This window comes from Mercurialis annua, linkage group LG4, assembly GCF_937616625.2.
Source record: "Mercurialis annua linkage group LG4, ddMerAnnu1.2, whole genome shotgun sequence".
NCBI classification, from domain to species: domain Eukaryota; kingdom Viridiplantae; phylum Streptophyta; class Magnoliopsida; order Malpighiales; family Euphorbiaceae; genus Mercurialis; species Mercurialis annua.
The window spans coordinates 18723561-18741037 of NC_065573.1; the positions used below are offsets into that span (position 1 = coordinate 18723561).

At 32.1% G+C, this 17477-nt stretch overlaps 4 protein-coding genes across 4 annotated transcripts; 2 read left to right on the plus strand and 2 right to left on the minus strand.

The window, feature by feature from the left end:
- Positions 1–238: 238 nt before the first annotated feature.
- LOC126679230 (NAC domain-containing protein 1-like) lies at positions 239–2000 on the plus strand. The gene is made up of 3 exons (XM_050374216.2): positions 239–515; positions 730–989; positions 1112–2000. The coding sequence occupies exons 1-3, from the start codon at positions 293–295 to the stop codon at positions 1883–1885; spliced, it is 1257 nt and encodes a 418-aa protein (XP_050230173.1). The 5' UTR covers positions 239–292; the 3' UTR covers positions 1886–2000.
- Positions 2001–3686: 1686 nt separating this feature from the next.
- LOC126679231 (NAC transcription factor 32-like) lies at positions 3687–5336 on the plus strand. Its single transcript, XM_050374220.2, has 3 exons — positions 3687–4024; positions 4242–4531; positions 4636–5336. The coding sequence occupies exons 1-3, from the start codon at positions 3799–3801 to the stop codon at positions 4804–4806; spliced, it is 687 nt and encodes a 228-aa protein (XP_050230177.1). The 5' UTR covers positions 3687–3798; the 3' UTR covers positions 4807–5336.
- A 134-nt stretch (positions 5337–5470) lies between these two features.
- Positions 5471–8129, minus strand: LOC126679232 (mitochondrial acidic protein mam33). Its single transcript, XM_050374221.2, has 3 exons — positions 7970–8129; positions 7426–7760; positions 5471–5845 (listed from the first exon to the last, which is right to left on the minus strand). Exons 1-3 carry the CDS (start codon positions 8081–8083, stop codon positions 5689–5691), a joined length of 606 nt encoding a protein of 201 aa, XP_050230178.1. The 5' UTR covers positions 8084–8129; the 3' UTR covers positions 5471–5688.
- Positions 8130–12264: 4135 nt separating this feature from the next.
- LOC126676655 (zeatin O-glucosyltransferase-like) lies at positions 12265–13886 on the minus strand. Its single transcript, XM_050370907.2, has one exon. The coding sequence runs from the start codon at positions 13857–13859 to the stop codon at positions 12465–12467; it is 1395 nt and encodes a 464-aa protein (XP_050226864.1). The 5' UTR covers positions 13860–13886; the 3' UTR covers positions 12265–12464.
- Between the last annotated feature and the right edge of the window lie 3591 nt (positions 13887–17477).

Below are 17477 nucleotides of genomic sequence, written 5' to 3' on the forward strand. Positions count from 1 at the left end.
AAATTTTCAAAGTAAAACTTGTAAAATCAGGTTGTCACATGTCAACTTCTGGCTGCCACCTAAGCATTTTTGGCCTGAAATATCTAAATGAAAAAAAAAATGAAAGTTCAATGATCAAAATAAAAAAAATAGTTTAATAACTGAAATGAAAAAACTCGAAAATTCAATGATGATGAGAATCAATTACCCATCCTTTTAAGCTATAAAAACTTGCCCATTTCCTCACTTGATAGAAAAAACAAAAACTTCTCTTCAGTTTTCTCCTTCTACATTTTCTCATATCAGAATCAGAATGAGAATGTCTAGCAATCAAAATCAAATCCCCAATACAACACGTCGTCTCAGTGAAGAAGAATTGGCCTACTTCAAATCTTTTCCATGCGGTTACAGATTTTGGCCTACTGATACAGAGCTCATTCTTGAATACCTGCACAAGAAAGTTTACCTTCAACCTTTGCCTCGAAACAGGATCATCACTCTCCATTTTTATAACTTCAATCCTCAATTTCTTGCAGGTTCTTATGAGTGATCTTTATAAATTTAACCCTCAAGTTCTTGCATGTTCTTCTTTAAATTATCAATATTGCAAATTCTGTTTCTTTCTTTAAACTGTCAATGTGATTATATATGATTGTTCTTTGTAACTTCAATCTTGAATTATTAGTTCTTGCAGGTTTTTTTAATCTTCTTGAATTATACGTAGATTCATACTCTTTATCTGTGTATTAGAAATGTATTCGGATTATGGAGAGAAGGAATGGTACTTCTTCACACCAAGGGCCAAGAAGTGTAACAATGGATTGAGAGCTGCCGGGGACGGGTACTGGAGAGGGGCCGGAGCCGATGAACTTATAAGGCATAATGGTGTTATCATTGGAAGGAAGAATGCTTTTGTTTTCTACATGGCACAACATCCAAATGATGAAATAACTGACTGGATTATGCATGAATTCGTACTCGAAAACCCCCCTCCTACTCCCCTGCCAAGGGTAAAGATTTTTTTTCATTTTCTTTTCGTCTAATAACGAGTCTTTTACGTTCTGTGTAAGTCGGTCCATGCTCGTGTTGATGTTTATATTTAATTTTGTTGTTCTTATTGTTTTATTGGCAGTTGGATGATTGTGTATTATGTCGGATTTATAAGAAATGTGAGAGGTTTGCTAGAGGTGGAGGAGATGAATATGAAGATATTATTGATCAAAGAGTTGAGGAGATAGACAATAATAAGGAGATTATCCGCTATGATAATAATTCCGGCGTGTTTGAACCCGATATCCCTTACGAACTACCCTTTGGTGAATATGATTTTCCAGGATTTATTGATGATTTTCCTCCGCCTAGAAGAAATTGCAGTTTGAGTGATGAGCTACTTCCAGGAGGAGCCAACAATTATAATAATCAGCTGAATGAAAATATTGTTTCGATTCCTGCGCAGCAAGTTTCTCCGAAACACAAAAGAAAGGCGAATATGAAGCTGAAATGTATGCATTGTGAGATAACCGAGACTCCGAAATGGAGAGATGGACCAATGGGGCCTAAAACCCTTTGCAATGCTTGTGGAGTTCGCTATAGGTCAGGCCGCCTTTATAATAATCAGCTGAATGAAAATATTGTTTTGGTTCCTGCGCAGCAAGTTTCTCCGGAACACAAAAGAAAGACGAATATGAAGCTGAAATGTATGCATTGTGAGATAACCGAGACTCCGAAATGGCGAGAAGGACCAATGGGGCCTAAAACCCTTTGCAATGCTTGTGGAGTTCGCTATAGGTCAGGCCGCCTTTGTCCTCAATATCGACCTGCTGCAAGTCCCACCTTCGTTCCGTCGGTGCACTCCAATGTCCATAAACGAGTTATTCGGATGCAAAAAGAACTAGTCGACAACTAACTCCCTCGAGTTGATATCAAATGATACCAACCGATTAGAACTGCGTTTGGAATTGCTAAATTCGCTCTTTATGTTGTTTAGTTACGGTTGGATTTCATTTCTTTGTTAAACTGTATATGTGCAAAACAAAAATCAATACTTAATACTCTCTTATGTTCATACATTTTAATCAAGTTCAGATCACAGATTTTATCTACTTGTTTCATTCTCTGAACATATTTGCATATTCATAATCAAATGATTCCACACACACATTGGCATATAGGTCTGCTATGACAAATTATGAAGGTGAAAATTAACTTACCAGACCCTATTTCTCCTTATGTATACATCAGAAAAGAGCACAACTTGAAAATGCCCGTAAAGAACTGATGGAGTCTGCCTGCCTTCTAGACCGATAACTTGAGAAACAAAGATTAGATTGCTTATCGAACATTGGTTGTCCGACGAGCACTTCGAAGATTAAGTCAGTGTTTGGCGTATGTTGATAGCTTAAGAGCTTGTAAAGCAATAATGATAATGATATATCTCGAGTCTCTTAGAGCATCTTCAAAGGAATTTCTAAAATTGTCAAACTCTTTATTTTAAAGAATTTAATAATAAATTAATAGTTTAATGGACTCTCTATTTTTTAAATTTAGAATAGAGAGTGAAATTTCAAATTTCAAAAAAATAAGTTGTTTGTTTTGTTTTTAAAATGTAATATTTTTTATTTTTAATATTAAAACTGAATGAAGTAATTAATTAAAAATTAAAATTAAGTTTATAATATTAATATTTAATATTTTTATTTTTATTTGTAAATATAAAATAAAAATAAAAAATTAATATTAGAATGTCCATTAAATTAATATTATTATCATTTAATACAGTAAAATTAAAATAAAATAAAAGGTTAATATTATAAAATTCATTAGAGTAAAATAGAAAAATCATTCTTTATTTCTAAGATGCTCTTTAAAATTAAAAAACACAATTGGAGATGCTTTTATATAATAATGAGGTTAGGGCATATATACTACTATCCGAATAGGAATATGATTCTTATTTTGGAGCTGATGTAGTTTGAATATAATTTTTTGATCATCTTGTAGATGGTTTGAAAGTTTTTTTAGACGGTACTAGAACTTTCTAGATTAATGATGAGTTGTACTCACATAACACGTCTTTTTTTTTGGATAAGATAAGATCTTATTCGAAATATATGGATGATTCGGAGCACAGTTAGGCTGAATCCTAAGAGATTAGGTCTTAATAGGCGAACCCTATGGGATTCGTCCGTGAAAGGCAAACCCATAGATTCATTTTTTTTTTTTTTTTTTTTTTATAAATAGAGATTAGTTCTTTTAAAGTTGTTGTAGCATTCTTGATAAAGGCTCAGACACATGGGTTCAATATTGGGCCAATAGGTTCTGTTTTCATCATTAGCTTTTCCATAAATATGCTAATTAGTGTTTTGAAAATCGGATTGGACCGTCCAGCCGAACTGAAAATCGGCCGGTGTTAAAATGCTAAATAACTGGAATTTACGGTTGAACCGGGCTGAACCGATTGAACCGGTAAAAAACCGCAGATGAACCGGAACTTTTTTAAATATTTTTGAAATTTATTAAACTGGTTGAACTGATTATTGAACCGATTGAACCGGGAACCAACGGCCTCAAGGATTTGGCCACTGGTTCGGTTTTTAAAACACTGATAATTAGTTAATAAAAAAAAAGATCCTCTCGTCTCATTATCCAAAACAAGACGTTGCATCACACAAAAACTCAAGATTGATCCTTATATATAAGCTATAAAAACTTGCCCATTTCCTCACTTCATTAGAAAAAAATAACCCAAAATTTCTCTTCAGTTTTCTCCTTTCTTCTCCACTTTCTCAGAATCAGAATCAAACTCTACATATCCAAACAATGTCTAGAAATCAAAACGAAGTCCCGAATCGAACGACAGATTTGCCACGTCTCAGTGAGGAAGAAATGGAGTTCTTCAAATCTTCTCCATCCGGTTACAGATTTTGGCCTACTGATACACAGCTCATTCTTGATTATCTGCACAAGAAAGTCCACCATCAACCTTTGCCTCTAAACAGGATCATGAACGTTGATCTTTATAAATTCAATCCTGGAAATCTTGCAGGTTCTTTTCTTTTCTTTATATTCAATGCTGAAGTTCTTGCAAGTTATTTCGTTTTCTTTAAATTGCCAGTGCGATTATGATTAATCTTTAGAAATTCAACCCTGAAATTCTTGCAAGTTCTTTTCATTTCTTTAAATTGTCAATGTGATTATGATGTATATGCGTAGATTCAAGAATCCTGTTGATAAAAAATATGATATACTCATCTGTTTATTAGATATATATAAGGATTATGGAGAGGGGGAATGGTATTTTTTCACACCAAGGGACAAGAACAACAGAAGATTGAGAGCTTCTGGTGACGGGTACTGGATAGGGGGCGAAGCCGCTGAACCTATAAGGCATAATAGTATTATCATTGGAAGGAAGAATACTTTTATTTTCTACATTGGAAAACATCCAAATGGTTCATCAACTGACTGGATTATGAACGAATTCATACTCGAAAACCCGCCTCCTGCTCCATTGCCAAACATCGATCCCGACGGCCAAGAACCTAATCCAGAGGTAAAGAATTGTTCTAATAACGAGTATGTTATGTGTAGGTCGGTCCATGGTCCTGTTGATGTTTATGTTTATATTTAATTTTGTTCTTATTGTTTTGTTGTCAGTTGGATGATTGTGTACTATGTCAGATTTATAAGGAATGTGCGAGATTTTTTTCAGAAGATGATGAACCTGAATCTCCAAGAGCTGAGGAGATCGACGATAATAATGAGTTTATTGGCGATGACTTTGAGCCTGAATCTCCTCCGCCACCCAATGATTTTGCTCAATTGTAATAATCAGCTAGAGCAACCTCCTGATAATGAACAGAGTCCATATCAGCATCAACCGCCTCAGGATGAACAGAGTGCAGGCTCTAATATGGCAAGTCTAGAAAATATTGTTTCATTTCCAGCGCAGCAAGTTTCTCCGGAACACAAAAGAAGAAGAAAATGAAGTTGAAATGTATGCATTGTGAGATAACCAAGACTCCGCAGTGGAGAGAAGGACTAATGGGGCCTAAAACCCTTTGCAACGCTTGTGGAGCTTGCTATAGGTCAGGCCGCCTTTATCCTCAATATCGACCCGCAGCAGTCTCACCTTCGTTCCGTCGTTGCACTCCAATATCCATAAACAAGTTATTCAGATGCAAAATAAACCAGTCGAAAAATAACTCCCCGAGTTGATACCAAAAATTACCAACTGATCATAACTGCATTTGGAATTGCTGAATTTACTCTTTATGTTTTTTTGTAACAGTTAATTTCCATTTCTTTACTGTATATTATTTTGAAGTGCAAAACAAAAAACAAGTTCGGACAACTAATTTCATCTACTTGTTTCATTCTCTCAACATATTCATGCCACACACACATTAGCATATAGGTCTGTTATGGCAAATTATGAAATTAACTTAACAGACCCTACTTTGCCATATTTATAGATATAGATAGATACACATAGACATAAAAGTGGTGAATTTATTTGTAATTACCGCTATAAATTAACAGAATATAGTATTTGCAAAATCTGGACTCACAGCTGAAATCACCTGAACTTGCTAATTAATGGGTACAAAGGAAACTCAACCAAAAATTTGCAAAGATAGGTTCATTTAGTCTGCAAAATTTAAGAGCTATAAAAGAACTAAAACCTCTGCTAGTTGTTGACATGGTCGCCTATTTTAGCAGCGATTCTAATTTCTGCAACCATTTCAGGTATTGACCTTGCTCTTTTTGGTTTAGATGTAAGAGTAGGAAATTTGTAAGGCTTTCACTGATTCCCTTGGCTACTAGATACTCTTTTAGTGCGTCTTGTAAATTAGGATCCAACGTGCTGCAAACACAGGTAAAATGACAGATTATAATCGGAAAACAGAACCCAAATCAACAAACAGGAATGTAAATGGTGTGATCAAAATAAGTTTGTTAGCATTGTGCTAGTATATGTAGCACGGAAACAGAAACGCTAAAAGGAGAAACTCCAAAACGAGTAATAGTGAATCAGGGAAATACATTTTTTACGAGAATGTGTTATAAATATAGAGTTTCGAAATTCAACAATATTTCCACAGCCGAAATGAAACTCTGAAACATAGAATTCGACAAGTTTCTGTGCAACAAAAATAAAATATGTTGGATGATCAAAATGATACTTTCAAGAAAAAATATAATTCTACGAAGGGATCTTAAGTATCATGCTACAGAGAGAGAATTATCATGGCCGAGCTGGAAACAAAAAAATGTCTTCACTTTTTGGTCACCAACTTGATTGGAATGTATATAGAGCATATCTAGAGATGATTAAAAATCGAAGTTGGCAGAATTAATCACCATATCTATTTTAAATTCAGCTATACGCTAATTATAAAATATCATCTAGTATCACCCCACATTCAAATTACTTAACATGCCATAAGTTTAATCACTCTTACAAGCTACAAGCCTAAAATGTGGCCTCAAAACAGATCCCAAAGCAATCACTCATCTTCCTACATTAAATATCAAAAAACAGACTAAAAGAATAAGAGAAGGATCTCTTCGGTCATTCAGTAATAATTTTAATATGACAGACAATCTAATGGATAATGAACATCAAACATGTAACTTTTCCTTGGGCATTACCACAAGGCGTAAGAAGATGAGGCAGCATTAGTTGGGTCGATTACATGTATGCATATTCTAACATCAGAAAAGTGCACAACTTGGATATGCCTGTAAAGAACCAAACTTAATGTCCCAAAAAGGAGAAATAAAATAAGACCATGACAGCCCGTATAGCCTTTGTAACATATAACTGGCAAACAGCAAAATGGAAAACGGACAAGTTTTATATTTTTATAAGAATAAGTTATAAATATAGGATTTTGAAATTTCCATAGTGTTTTTAGAAACAGATGAAACACTGAAATATAAGATTCAAGAAGTTTATATGCAACATAGCGTATGGCTATCTACCATTCTTTTGAGAGAGATAAAAAGTTAAGAAACAATTCCTAGTATGACCATGAATAGCAACAGAATCCCCCAAAACTACTCCAAATTAGAGGATTTAAAGCAGAGGGTACAAGAAAACGATGCGCTACTAAACTCTCCCACCATTCAGATTGCGCACAGAGTTCATAACTTTTTATGTAGAACGAAATGCTTCTCCCAAGTTGTGTTTCATTACAACTTTACAATACAAACCAGCACAGAACCCTAAAGCCGCATTCATAGGAAGTAGCCTACATGCATTTAGCAACGGTTACACACTACATATAAACATAGTATGAAACTGCAGCATACATACTGCAATGTTCCCATTCTTCTATTCCTATTTAAAATCAAAAGTTAGACTTGATTAACTCATTCAAACAAATGCAACGATGCGAAATGCAAATGCTATACTCGAATACAAAAGGCACAGGAATTTACCTGAACAAGGGACCTCTATACTCAGATTTACGATGAGAGTTTGCTGATTTAATATAATGCGCACTGAGGATGTCAAACTGAGAACCGCCCATCAATTTCTCGGTAACGCCACAATCAAGCTGCAACATAGAGTTCAATCCAGGCTTTTTTACGCATACTTTCATCAAAACGCCCCCTCGAAAACTACCATCTTCCGCAATCGACTTAGGACCAACCAAAGCTGACACAGCAACTTCCTCACCTGACTCACATTTTCTTCTCAAGACAACATCTTGGGACTTCGATGAATCATAGTCCACAACAAAATCTCCCAAGTACCCACTTTCATAATACCCCTGTAAACATCAAAATAAGAACATAATTCAACTAAAGTTTCCATCTTTTCTTAAAATTGTGCAAATTAACTCATAAAAGAACCAAGTTTCAGTTGCAGACAAGTAATGGGTATGTTGTTTCATTGTTAAAAATGCAAAAAAGCTTACATTTTTGTTTCATAATTGCTAATTGTAATGTGTAAATGAATAATTGCGGGAAAGAGAGAGACCTGTAGAGGAGGAGAAGATTGTTCGTGTTTGATTTCGGATTGCAAGACCTTAAGCAACTGCGAATCTTCAAGGGCTTTACGAGTGTGGCGTAAGATTTGGGTGGGTCGGGGCATTTCTTTCTAAATTGTGAGCTGCCCTCCTTTCTGTTTTAAAAGATTTATTCATCCAAAAATATCATCTCTTTTAACTATTTTTATATATCGACCCCTCTTTTTTTTTTTGATAATTTGGAAAAGGGAGAGCGACACGACCTAGCAGTTTGCTGTTTAGCGCTTATACCGTTTGAGTTATAGCTATTAGCTCATTGGTTATCAACCCCTCTTTTAAAATTTTAAATTGTAACCTATTTTTTAATTTTTAATTCTAACGATAGTCATTCGTTCAAATTAGAATGGAAAAAATTGAAAATATACATTCATATTACTTCACATTTTAAAAAAATTATAATAAAAAAATAAATTGAAATAATATGAAACAATAAAAACAACACATTAACTTTTTTCCATCTTTGATTAAATTTATTATAATATGATGCTAGCACGACATCTGAAAAATATGAAAATACCAGACTAATAACCCAAAATCTCAGCAATATTTATAAAATTTAAATCTTAAGTAAAAAACTGTAAAAACAATATGAGATAAGGCAAAAAAATTTAAGAACAGAATTAAAACTTGTGAATATGCAACTCCAAAATATGAAGATGAAGCAATTTAAAAGCTATTTGACAATTTTTTTTTGTTTCTTTCTCTAAAAGTGTGTTTTCAATCAAGGACTTTGATATCTTTTTATTGGACATTTGGAGGAGAGATTATTAGGTAGAGTCAGTCTAACACGTCATCCGTGAACTAGCCCATCATATTATAATACGTCATTAAAATAGTGACACTATTGTAATTTTGTTTATTATTTTTTATATTTTTAAATAGTAATATTACGATAGTGCAATAATTTATTGACGTGTTATAATGTGATAGGTTTATTTCATGGATGACGTGATGAACTGAGTCTATTAAAAAATTTCTCCATTTAAAGCCTTTAGTTCATACATTACCTTTTCTAAGCGGTCCATGACCATGTGTCTCAATTAATGAGTTCATGACCTGGGCAGGCTGTGCGGACGCACAGTACTTCCTGTGCGCCAGAACAGCTGATTTGAGGCACCTATTTGGATTTTTAGCCCCTATTCAATCTAGATTTCCTAATTTACGGACAATAGACCTTAAAGATGAATCAAGGACCCCGGTAGTTTAAAGTCTCGAGATAAACTCGATGTTTTCGGTAGTTAACGACAACAGAAAACGTTTTGATAAATATAAAATCCTTGAGTATGAGAAACGGAATCTGTTATGACGTAAATATGATTAAAGATTATCAAATCCACAAATACATTAGAAATGAAGTTAATCAATCTAAAACTTAGAAATTAAAAATATTATGCATGTAAAACACGAGGTTCACGTCTAACTATTAAACGTTAATTAATATGTATCAGACGTATCAGCAAGCAGTAAGGTCACCAGACGTGGGCTAGTACGAGCATACTATCATATCGACCACGTCATAGATTGTATAGTGGTCCGACTGAGTTGCACTTTACTTTCGTGTACTATCTATAAAAGTTATTTGATATTATATTTTACATATATATTATTTATTTAAATGCATCGCATTATATATGATTTGTCGATATGTTATATATTCTTATTAAATTTCGAATATGAGAAATTAGTATGCGATCGAAGAAACTAGCTTCCTATTGGGTGTCAATAAGCTGTGTGATCTCCAGTAATTGAGGCAGTCTAGTGCGTTTAGATTATGTGAAATGATTTGATAATATGCTTGATATGAATATGGAAGTTGGAATATGAATGAAAGATACGATGTTGAACTCGTTGGAGTTATCCCGAGACCCGTATCTATTGGGTTGAACTCGGTTGAACTATCCTGAGACCCACAACTTGGGATTAAGAGGTTGGCAGCGGCTAACGCGGTTGAGTTATCCTGGGACCGGGCCATTGGATTGAACAAATGATTCGTAAGTCGTGTTAAGTTTCAGGCTTTTAGTTTCGAACGGATCAAATGCTTGATTATTTGTATTTTCGTATCATAGCTTTATTTTAAATGCGATGTTATTTTATAATACCGTTAGTAACTTGCAAACTCACTCAACATAGTCTGACCCTGTCGTTGTTTAAACATTTTCAGGTACTTAGTGTTTGGACCTAGTTAGAGGTCGTTTTTGGATTCGGAAGTTAGCAGTACATGTATTGTGGTTTTATATTTTACTTGCTGTCCATGTTTATATCTTTTTGGTGGGCTACATACGTTAGATCTTGTTTACGGCACCAGATGCCGGTGTTATGGTTATGATATACTAGTATGTATATAGTCCCGTGAGGCAAGTTCGTACGTGGTACGGAAACTATAGCCCACGTGGATATCAGAATATCTAGTGTAAATATTTGTATATATGTTTGCTTCCGTTGATGTATGCGTTGTATTATTTGCGATTTTTTTTAGTTAATTTAGGCTTATTACGGGTTTCGGAGCTACCACTCCCATTCTCTAGCGCCGGTCGCGGCTCAATATTTTAGGTCGTGACACGTTTATAGAACCGGTAAAGCCAACGGTTCAAGGTTCAACCGGTTGAACTGTTCATAGAGAAAACAAAATTTATTTATATATTTTACTACAACATGTACATTAATATATTATTTTATTTCCACCTTAGTGAAATTCATAAACATGGTATTTTTATTAACTTTGTTTAAATAATTTATGTATTTCAATCATAAATTATCTATAACTATAAAATAAATTATAATAATATAAAAAAAAGGTAATGGACCTTTGTGAAAGGAAGGTAATAATGTCTTAAACTAAATCTGTGAAGGCCCAAGACAAGAGGTAAGTTAGGTTAAATTTTTCCATAATTCAATAATTTCCTATTCTTTTTTCAATTCTTCATGAAAGGAATTTAAAACAGCAGCCTTAGGAAAAAAAGAATGTGGCCGCGTCGGAAAAACAAAGGCCTAATGATTTAAAATCCAAATCTTTACGACTTGTTGCAATTATATCCAAATTTTTTAATTTTTATAATAATATTCAAATTGCATTTTTTGTAATAATAATAGCCAAATTGATGGCTAAACTTGTTGTTTTCAATTAAGATATTATGCTATTATTATGTTTTAATGTATAATAATATATTAAAAATCCCAAAAAAATGGCAAAAAATTCAAAAAAATTCACATAAAAAGTGCAATTTGAATATTATTGCAATAAAATAATGCAATTTGGATATTATTGCAATAAAATAATGCAATTTGGATATTATTGCAAAAATTAAAAGGTTTGGATATAATTGCAACAAGTGGTAAAGATTTGGATTTTTTTGCCATTAAGCTAAAAACAAAAAGAAAGATACATAGGTTAATATATACAATATGACACTATATTAGAGAAAGATTAGAGAAGATGAATACAGAAGCTTAGTTGCAGGTCATTTTTCTTTGATTTTGTGCTTGTGTTGGTTTTTGGTGAGTGAAGTTTTTCAGATTTTGTTGGAACGTCCGGTTACAAAGGTCTAACCGGTTATTGCGGGTTTCTGTTTTTTTTCCGGTTTTTTCCGGTTTAAAGAGGTTGAATCAAAAATTCGGGTCTTTAGGTGCATTCAGACCGAAAAGGTTTCAGGATTCTGGTCAAACCGGTTGAACTGGACGGTCCGATCCGGATTTTAAACCTTGCTTTGAGTAATAACAACATTATTTCATCCCATATTATTTCTTTTTAAATTTTTTTGATATAATCTGTAAGGCGTTGGATTGGAAGTCCCTCATGTTTAAATGAACATGAGAGGTCATGTTCATTAAATCTACTACATTCATTATAAAATCAACAATATAGATCAAAAAGTCCAAATTTAGTTAATAATCTACGCCGTTCATTTTGTAATGATGGGATAAGTTAATGAATATGACCCATCATATTTATTTAAACATGAGGAAATCCCATTCCATAAGGCATTATGTATATATGATTTTATAGGAAGTGCTTATATATATAAGCTGTTTATTGAATTGCACTCACATAACATAATTATATATTGTGAAATTTACATGAAACCAATTTTTTTAAACCTTCCAGTACAACTCAATCAATAGAAGTGAAGTTATCTTTATTGGTTTAAAAGTGAGACGATTAAAGAGAACAAACAGACCAATTCGGTTCAAGTGAAATTACTGTAATTATGGAAGACTTAAAAATATTATCTTATAATTGAGATCCGGCTACGACATGTCATATACCACGTCTTAAAAAACAAATATTATATTATTTAAACGACATGATTACAATTTTCCACCTATAAAAAGATCCATTAAATAAAAAATAACCAGTACATAAGCCTATTGAACAACAAACTTTAAGAAGAGATTAAATAAAAAAATAATTGAAAATAAACGGTACCTTTGCTCCCCTTAGTTCCGCCCCTATCTACAAATATGAGCAATGAAAGAATCCATCTCCGACCGAGTAACTCCACCATCACCGGTCGATCGCCGGATAGAATCACCAAGCTCTCCCGCTCTCTTTCTCATCACATCCCCTTCCTTGGACGCCATTAATCTCTTGACACAAGTTTCAACCATCTTTGCCGTAGCAACCTCATTTCTAAGGCTCCAATCCTTGACATAAACACCAATCTTGAGAATTTCAGCTATTAAAACAGCATTTCTAGGTTGGTCTGAATGCATCGGCCAAGCAGCAATCGGCACTCCCATTGTAATACTTTCCATACAAGAATTCCATCCACAATGACTCATAAACCCTCCCACCGCTCGATGCCCTAATATCTCCAACTGCGGCGCCCAATCTCTCACAACTAGTCCGACGCCACGTACCAAGTCGTCTTCTTCGTATCCTTTCGGTAGCTCGATTCTTCTGTCGTGCTCGGAAACATCGAAAACATCTCCCTTGTCGGCATCTCGTAGTACCCAAATGAATTTCTGGTTGCTTTGCTTCAACCCAATTGCTAGCTGCTTGATTTGTTCATTACTCATAGTTGTTGTTGTTCCAAAAGAAACGTAAATTACGGAGTTCGTTTCTTGTTTATCAAGCCAACTCAAACTATAATGTTTTTGCTCTGAATCGTTTCTTTCTGGTATATTAACAGGATTAAAAGGACCTAAAGCCCAGTAAGTTTTATGTTCGTTCTGTAATAACTCCATAAAATCACCTTCTATTAATCTGCATGTATTAAAAATATATCCAGAGCTGAAATCTTGATAACTATATTGACAAGAAATAAAATCCAAGAATTCATTGGTAAAACACCCATCAAGAGAGGGGATATTCTTTGGAATCAATTTATTTTCTTTTCCTAAACGAAATAAAAAGATAGTAAAAGCAGAAACACTATGAAAAGTGTAAGATTCTGCATTGGATATAAACCGAACTTCTTGAATTATAGACCCCATTAAAGAGTCATGAATAACGATAACCTTGCTTGCTTTGCAAGAAAGTGATCGTAGAAGAGCGGACACATGATCTTGTAGATGAGATGAGGCACTGATGAAGGCAGGTTGTAAATGAGAAGGAAATTTATTTTTAGCATTTGGATTTGGAGGAGGGCAAGCAAAAGATGGGATTTCAAAGTCATGGAAATGGATATTAGAGTTGATTATTTGCGGGTCCCATCCGTGAACGCGAAGCTTCGCCTGGCGGTTGTGGGTGGCGGCTCCGACGAAGTGGACCGGAATATTGTAAGATAGTATGAGCCTTGAGAGTTGAAGGAGCTGGTTGAGGTGACCTTGTAATGGGAGAGGCACCATAACCACAACAAGTTGAGCTTGTTTCAAGTCAATTTGGTGTTGAGGATTGGCCATATGTTTTTGATATAGGTTTTAAGATATGTTTATTGTTTAGCAATTGCTAGTTGTATTAGGGAACGAGTTTATATAGAGAAATGAGGAGATATTTTACTAAATGTTTAAAAAAAATTATATAAGTGGTGTCTGAACTTTTTAAAATCTTCTATTTTGGTGTTTGTATTTTTTTTTATATTAATAGATAAACTTTTTGAAAATTTAAGCTTTTAACTGTCTTCCTGTCAACGGAAGAACAAAAAAAAACTCACTTTTTTACTTAAAGTATACGCCATTTTAATTAAAAACAAATGATGATTGATGCTCAAACGGTATAAGCGATGAGCTGCAAACTGCTAGATCGTGTGTTTGATTCTTCTCAAAGCGCTCCCCCTTTCCAATTATCAAAAAGAAGGATGATCGTGTGTGCAATGATACACTTATATAGGATTAAAATCCAGCAACGTTTTTTGTTTTATTAGTATTTCATGATCCAAAAATGGCTGCAAAGACTCATTTGATACATTTTCGAAAGTTGAAACACTAATGTTAAAAATATGAAAGTTTAGACGCTTAAATAGAAGATTTGAAAAAGTTCAAATACTATTAATGTAATTTATCCAATTTTTTTATATTATTCATATTATTTATCGGATAGAATTGAAATTCAAAGTGGAAACATTTAAAAGTTAGTTCATATTAAAAGCTAGTTCTTTAATTTGCATAGACATACACATAGACTGCAACTTTAAACTACTCTATTCATTTGTACACATATTAAAAGCTAGTTCACTTTAAAGCCTTTTTGACGAATAGTTCACATTTAATTTCTATTCATTTTTTCGGTTTATTTACGAATGACTAAAAAAGATTTTAAATATCTCAAAATGGGATAAACTTATCAATTTTAAAAGATGTGGCTATAACCGACAAATCCCACAAACGTTTGATATATATATATATATATATATATATATATATAGAGAGAGAGAGAGAGAGAGAGAGAGAGAGAGAGAGAGAGAGAGAGAGAGAGAGAGAGAGAAAAGAGCCATTAATGGAACATTTTCAGGATAAGTAACTTTATGATAATCTCAAAATTAACATTAAATATTAGATAAAATGAATAGTTATTTTGGTTTACTAAAAATTAAATTAAATAATTTTAGAGATTTTTTGTTAAAATTTTTTTGTTGCATATTTATAAAAGACAAAATCCGTCACAAATTAGTGACATATTTTATCCAAATTTTATAAGGGATTACTTTTCGTCATAAAAAGAATTTGTGACCAGAAAATTAGTTACCCAAAAGATCTGTCAGGAATACGTTAGTTTTTTCTGTCACTAAATAACAGTTCTTTTTTTGATGAATTAAATAAATAAATAAATAACAGTTGTTTTAGTAGTATGCTTATTTAATTATATAATTAAGTGTTGTGATGAAATTGTGAGGGATTATTTTTCTCAAATAAAGAAAGCATAAAAAGTTGTGAATTAGATGATCGACTCATTTTCCACTTGTGGTATCCACGTAATAATGCACCATTTACATGTAAGTGTCTACTATTGGTTTCCATCTTTTGAGATGGACTTTTCCTTTTCCTGAAAATTTCTAGGGCTTTCCTGTTCTTATAAGCAACTTTTTACTATTAGTATTAATATATACAAATCTTCTTTACCTTCGATATTGTTTCAGTTAAAAATATTATTAAAATGAAATGATAGTAAATTTTCATAAATTTTAGGATGTAGGCTAATAGATGGGACATTAGTTCTACTGTTGTTTGTAATTAGAATAAATACTACACTTAAAAATAATATAATTTCTTATCACACTAAATAAAAATAAAAAAATATTTTATTTTTTATTCTAATATCTATTTATATTATAATTATACTTATTTTTATTATTTTTTTATTCTAATCATACATTTTTAAAGTGATCTCTTGTCATTTTTTTCTCTCTCTTTCTCTTTTTTTTTTCTATTTCTTTTTGCTTTCGTCATTTTTTTTCTTTTTTTTTTCTTCTTTTCTTCTCTATTTTTGTTTTTTTTCTTCGTCGTTCTTTCGTCGCTCTGCCAACGTTTCGCCGTTGCTCTACCGTTCTTTCATATTTTATTTTAGCGATTTTTCTTTCAGGGGGTGTTTGATAACCCAACTTATTGCTTAAATTAATAGATTAAGCATTTAATTGTTTTAAGTTGGTTTGATAATTCAAAAATATGCAACTTAACTTATTCAGTTAAGTTAAAACCACTTAAACTAATAAATCAAATTTTTTTTTATTGAACATATTAAATTATAAAATATCAGTTTTATTATTGAATAAAGTTTCTATCATTATTATTCACCAATAAAAATATTTTATATCACATATTGTTTTTTTTATTTTTTTAAATATCATAATGAGTGTATATACTTAGATCAACACTTAAAATTATAAATTATTATATTTTTTTATTATCACTAATTTATTCTCTATCTTTATTTATATTTTTAAATATATGACATTTATTTAATGTTTTTGCTCTTAGGTCTTAGTTGGACTCCCGTTTATAACACATAACATTTATTTAAGTTTTGAACGACTTATTAAAGTTTTAAAAATTAACATTTTATTTTAAAACTCATTTTCAAAGTAAAGGAGGAGTGAGGACATTATTATAGTTTTTTTTCTTCATAATTGGTGATTATATTAGATTTGTCACAAGATGTGATATATAGGCCAAAAATAATTAATACGAGCACTAGATCCTTACAAAATGAATCTAAGCATCAGAATACATCGTTGACACCGAAAGAAAAATTTGTGTTATGAAATCTATAATAAATCACGTCCTTATTAATAATTTTTATGGACTAATTATTAACATATGCAAATAAAATTTGTGATATTTATTTATAATATATGTTAAATTTGTAATATTTTTAAACATTATTTATTGTAAGAATTTAAATAACATATAATTTGTACTTAATAATTTATTTTTAAAATAATCAATGTTCAGAGGTTTAATATGTTAATATAATAATTTTTATTAAATACAGCTATCAAGCATACTTATTCAATTCAACACTTAAAACAATCAGCAATTATTATTTGCAGCATTTATTATTTAGCAGTTAATTTTCAGTTTTATCAAACACCACCTAACTCGTGATGATTATTACAATTTATTTTAACATTCAGATCTAAATAAATTACTCTTGAATTTTTTTCAATTCTAGATCTCAATATACGTATAAAAATGATTTTATAATAAAAAAATGATTTTCTGCACAAAAATGATTTTCTGCAAAAAAAAAAACAGCCTTTGATTATCATATGAGTATCACTGCATTATCATATCAGTATAATAACATTGCAGAGAAAAACGTTTTTGATAAAAAAAAGCTCAATTGCACCAAAAATTATCAACCTTCGCATGTGTTTGGTATTTAACATAATCATTGTTTTTGGCATATTTAACATTAACTTTCATTTTTTTTGGCAGATTTATCCTCATGAACGTATTGGATGAAAAACAATGTCATTTTTTGATGAAAAACGACGTCGTTTTGCATCCAAACCAGCACAATGTTCCTAGGGAAACGAAACCATAGACAAATATGCAAAAAAACGTGAAAGTTAATGTTAAATA

Excerpts from the sequence above, each read along its gene's own strand:
- LOC126679232 (XM_050374221.2), bottom strand. The coding sequence starts at position 8,083 with ATGCCCCGACCCACCCAAATCTTACGCCACACTCGTAAAGCCCTTGAA. Across the intron at positions 7,761-7,969 it reads AATCTTCTCCTCCTCTACAG|GGGTATTATGAAAGTGGGTA; the intron begins GTCTCTCTCTTT and ends TGATGTTTACAG. Across the intron at positions 5,846-7,425 it reads TATAGAGGTCCCTTGTTCAG|CACGTTGGATCCTAATTTAC; the intron begins GTAAATTCCTGT and ends CTGTGTTTGCAG.
- LOC126676655 (XM_050370907.2), bottom strand. The coding sequence starts at position 13,859 with ATGGCCAATCCTCAACACCAAATTGACTTGAAACAAGCTCAACTTGTT.
- LOC126679231 (XM_050374220.2), top strand. The coding sequence starts at position 3,799 with ATGTCTAGAAATCAAAACGAAGTCCCGAATCGAACGACAGATTTGCCA. Across the intron at positions 4,025-4,241 it reads CAATCCTGGAAATCTTGCAG|ATATATATAAGGATTATGGA; the intron begins GTTCTTTTCTTT and ends TCTGTTTATTAG. Across the intron at positions 4,532-4,635 it reads GCCAAGAACCTAATCCAGAG|TTGGATGATTGTGTACTATG; the intron begins GTAAAGAATTGT and ends TTTTGTTGTCAG.
- LOC126679230 (XM_050374216.2), top strand. The coding sequence starts at position 293 with ATGAGAATGTCTAGCAATCAAAATCAAATCCCCAATACAACACGTCGT. Across the intron at positions 516-729 it reads CAATCCTCAATTTCTTGCAG|AAATGTATTCGGATTATGGA; the intron begins GTTCTTATGAGT and ends TCTGTGTATTAG. Across the intron at positions 990-1,111 it reads CTCCTACTCCCCTGCCAAGG|TTGGATGATTGTGTATTATG; the intron begins GTAAAGATTTTT and ends TTTTATTGGCAG.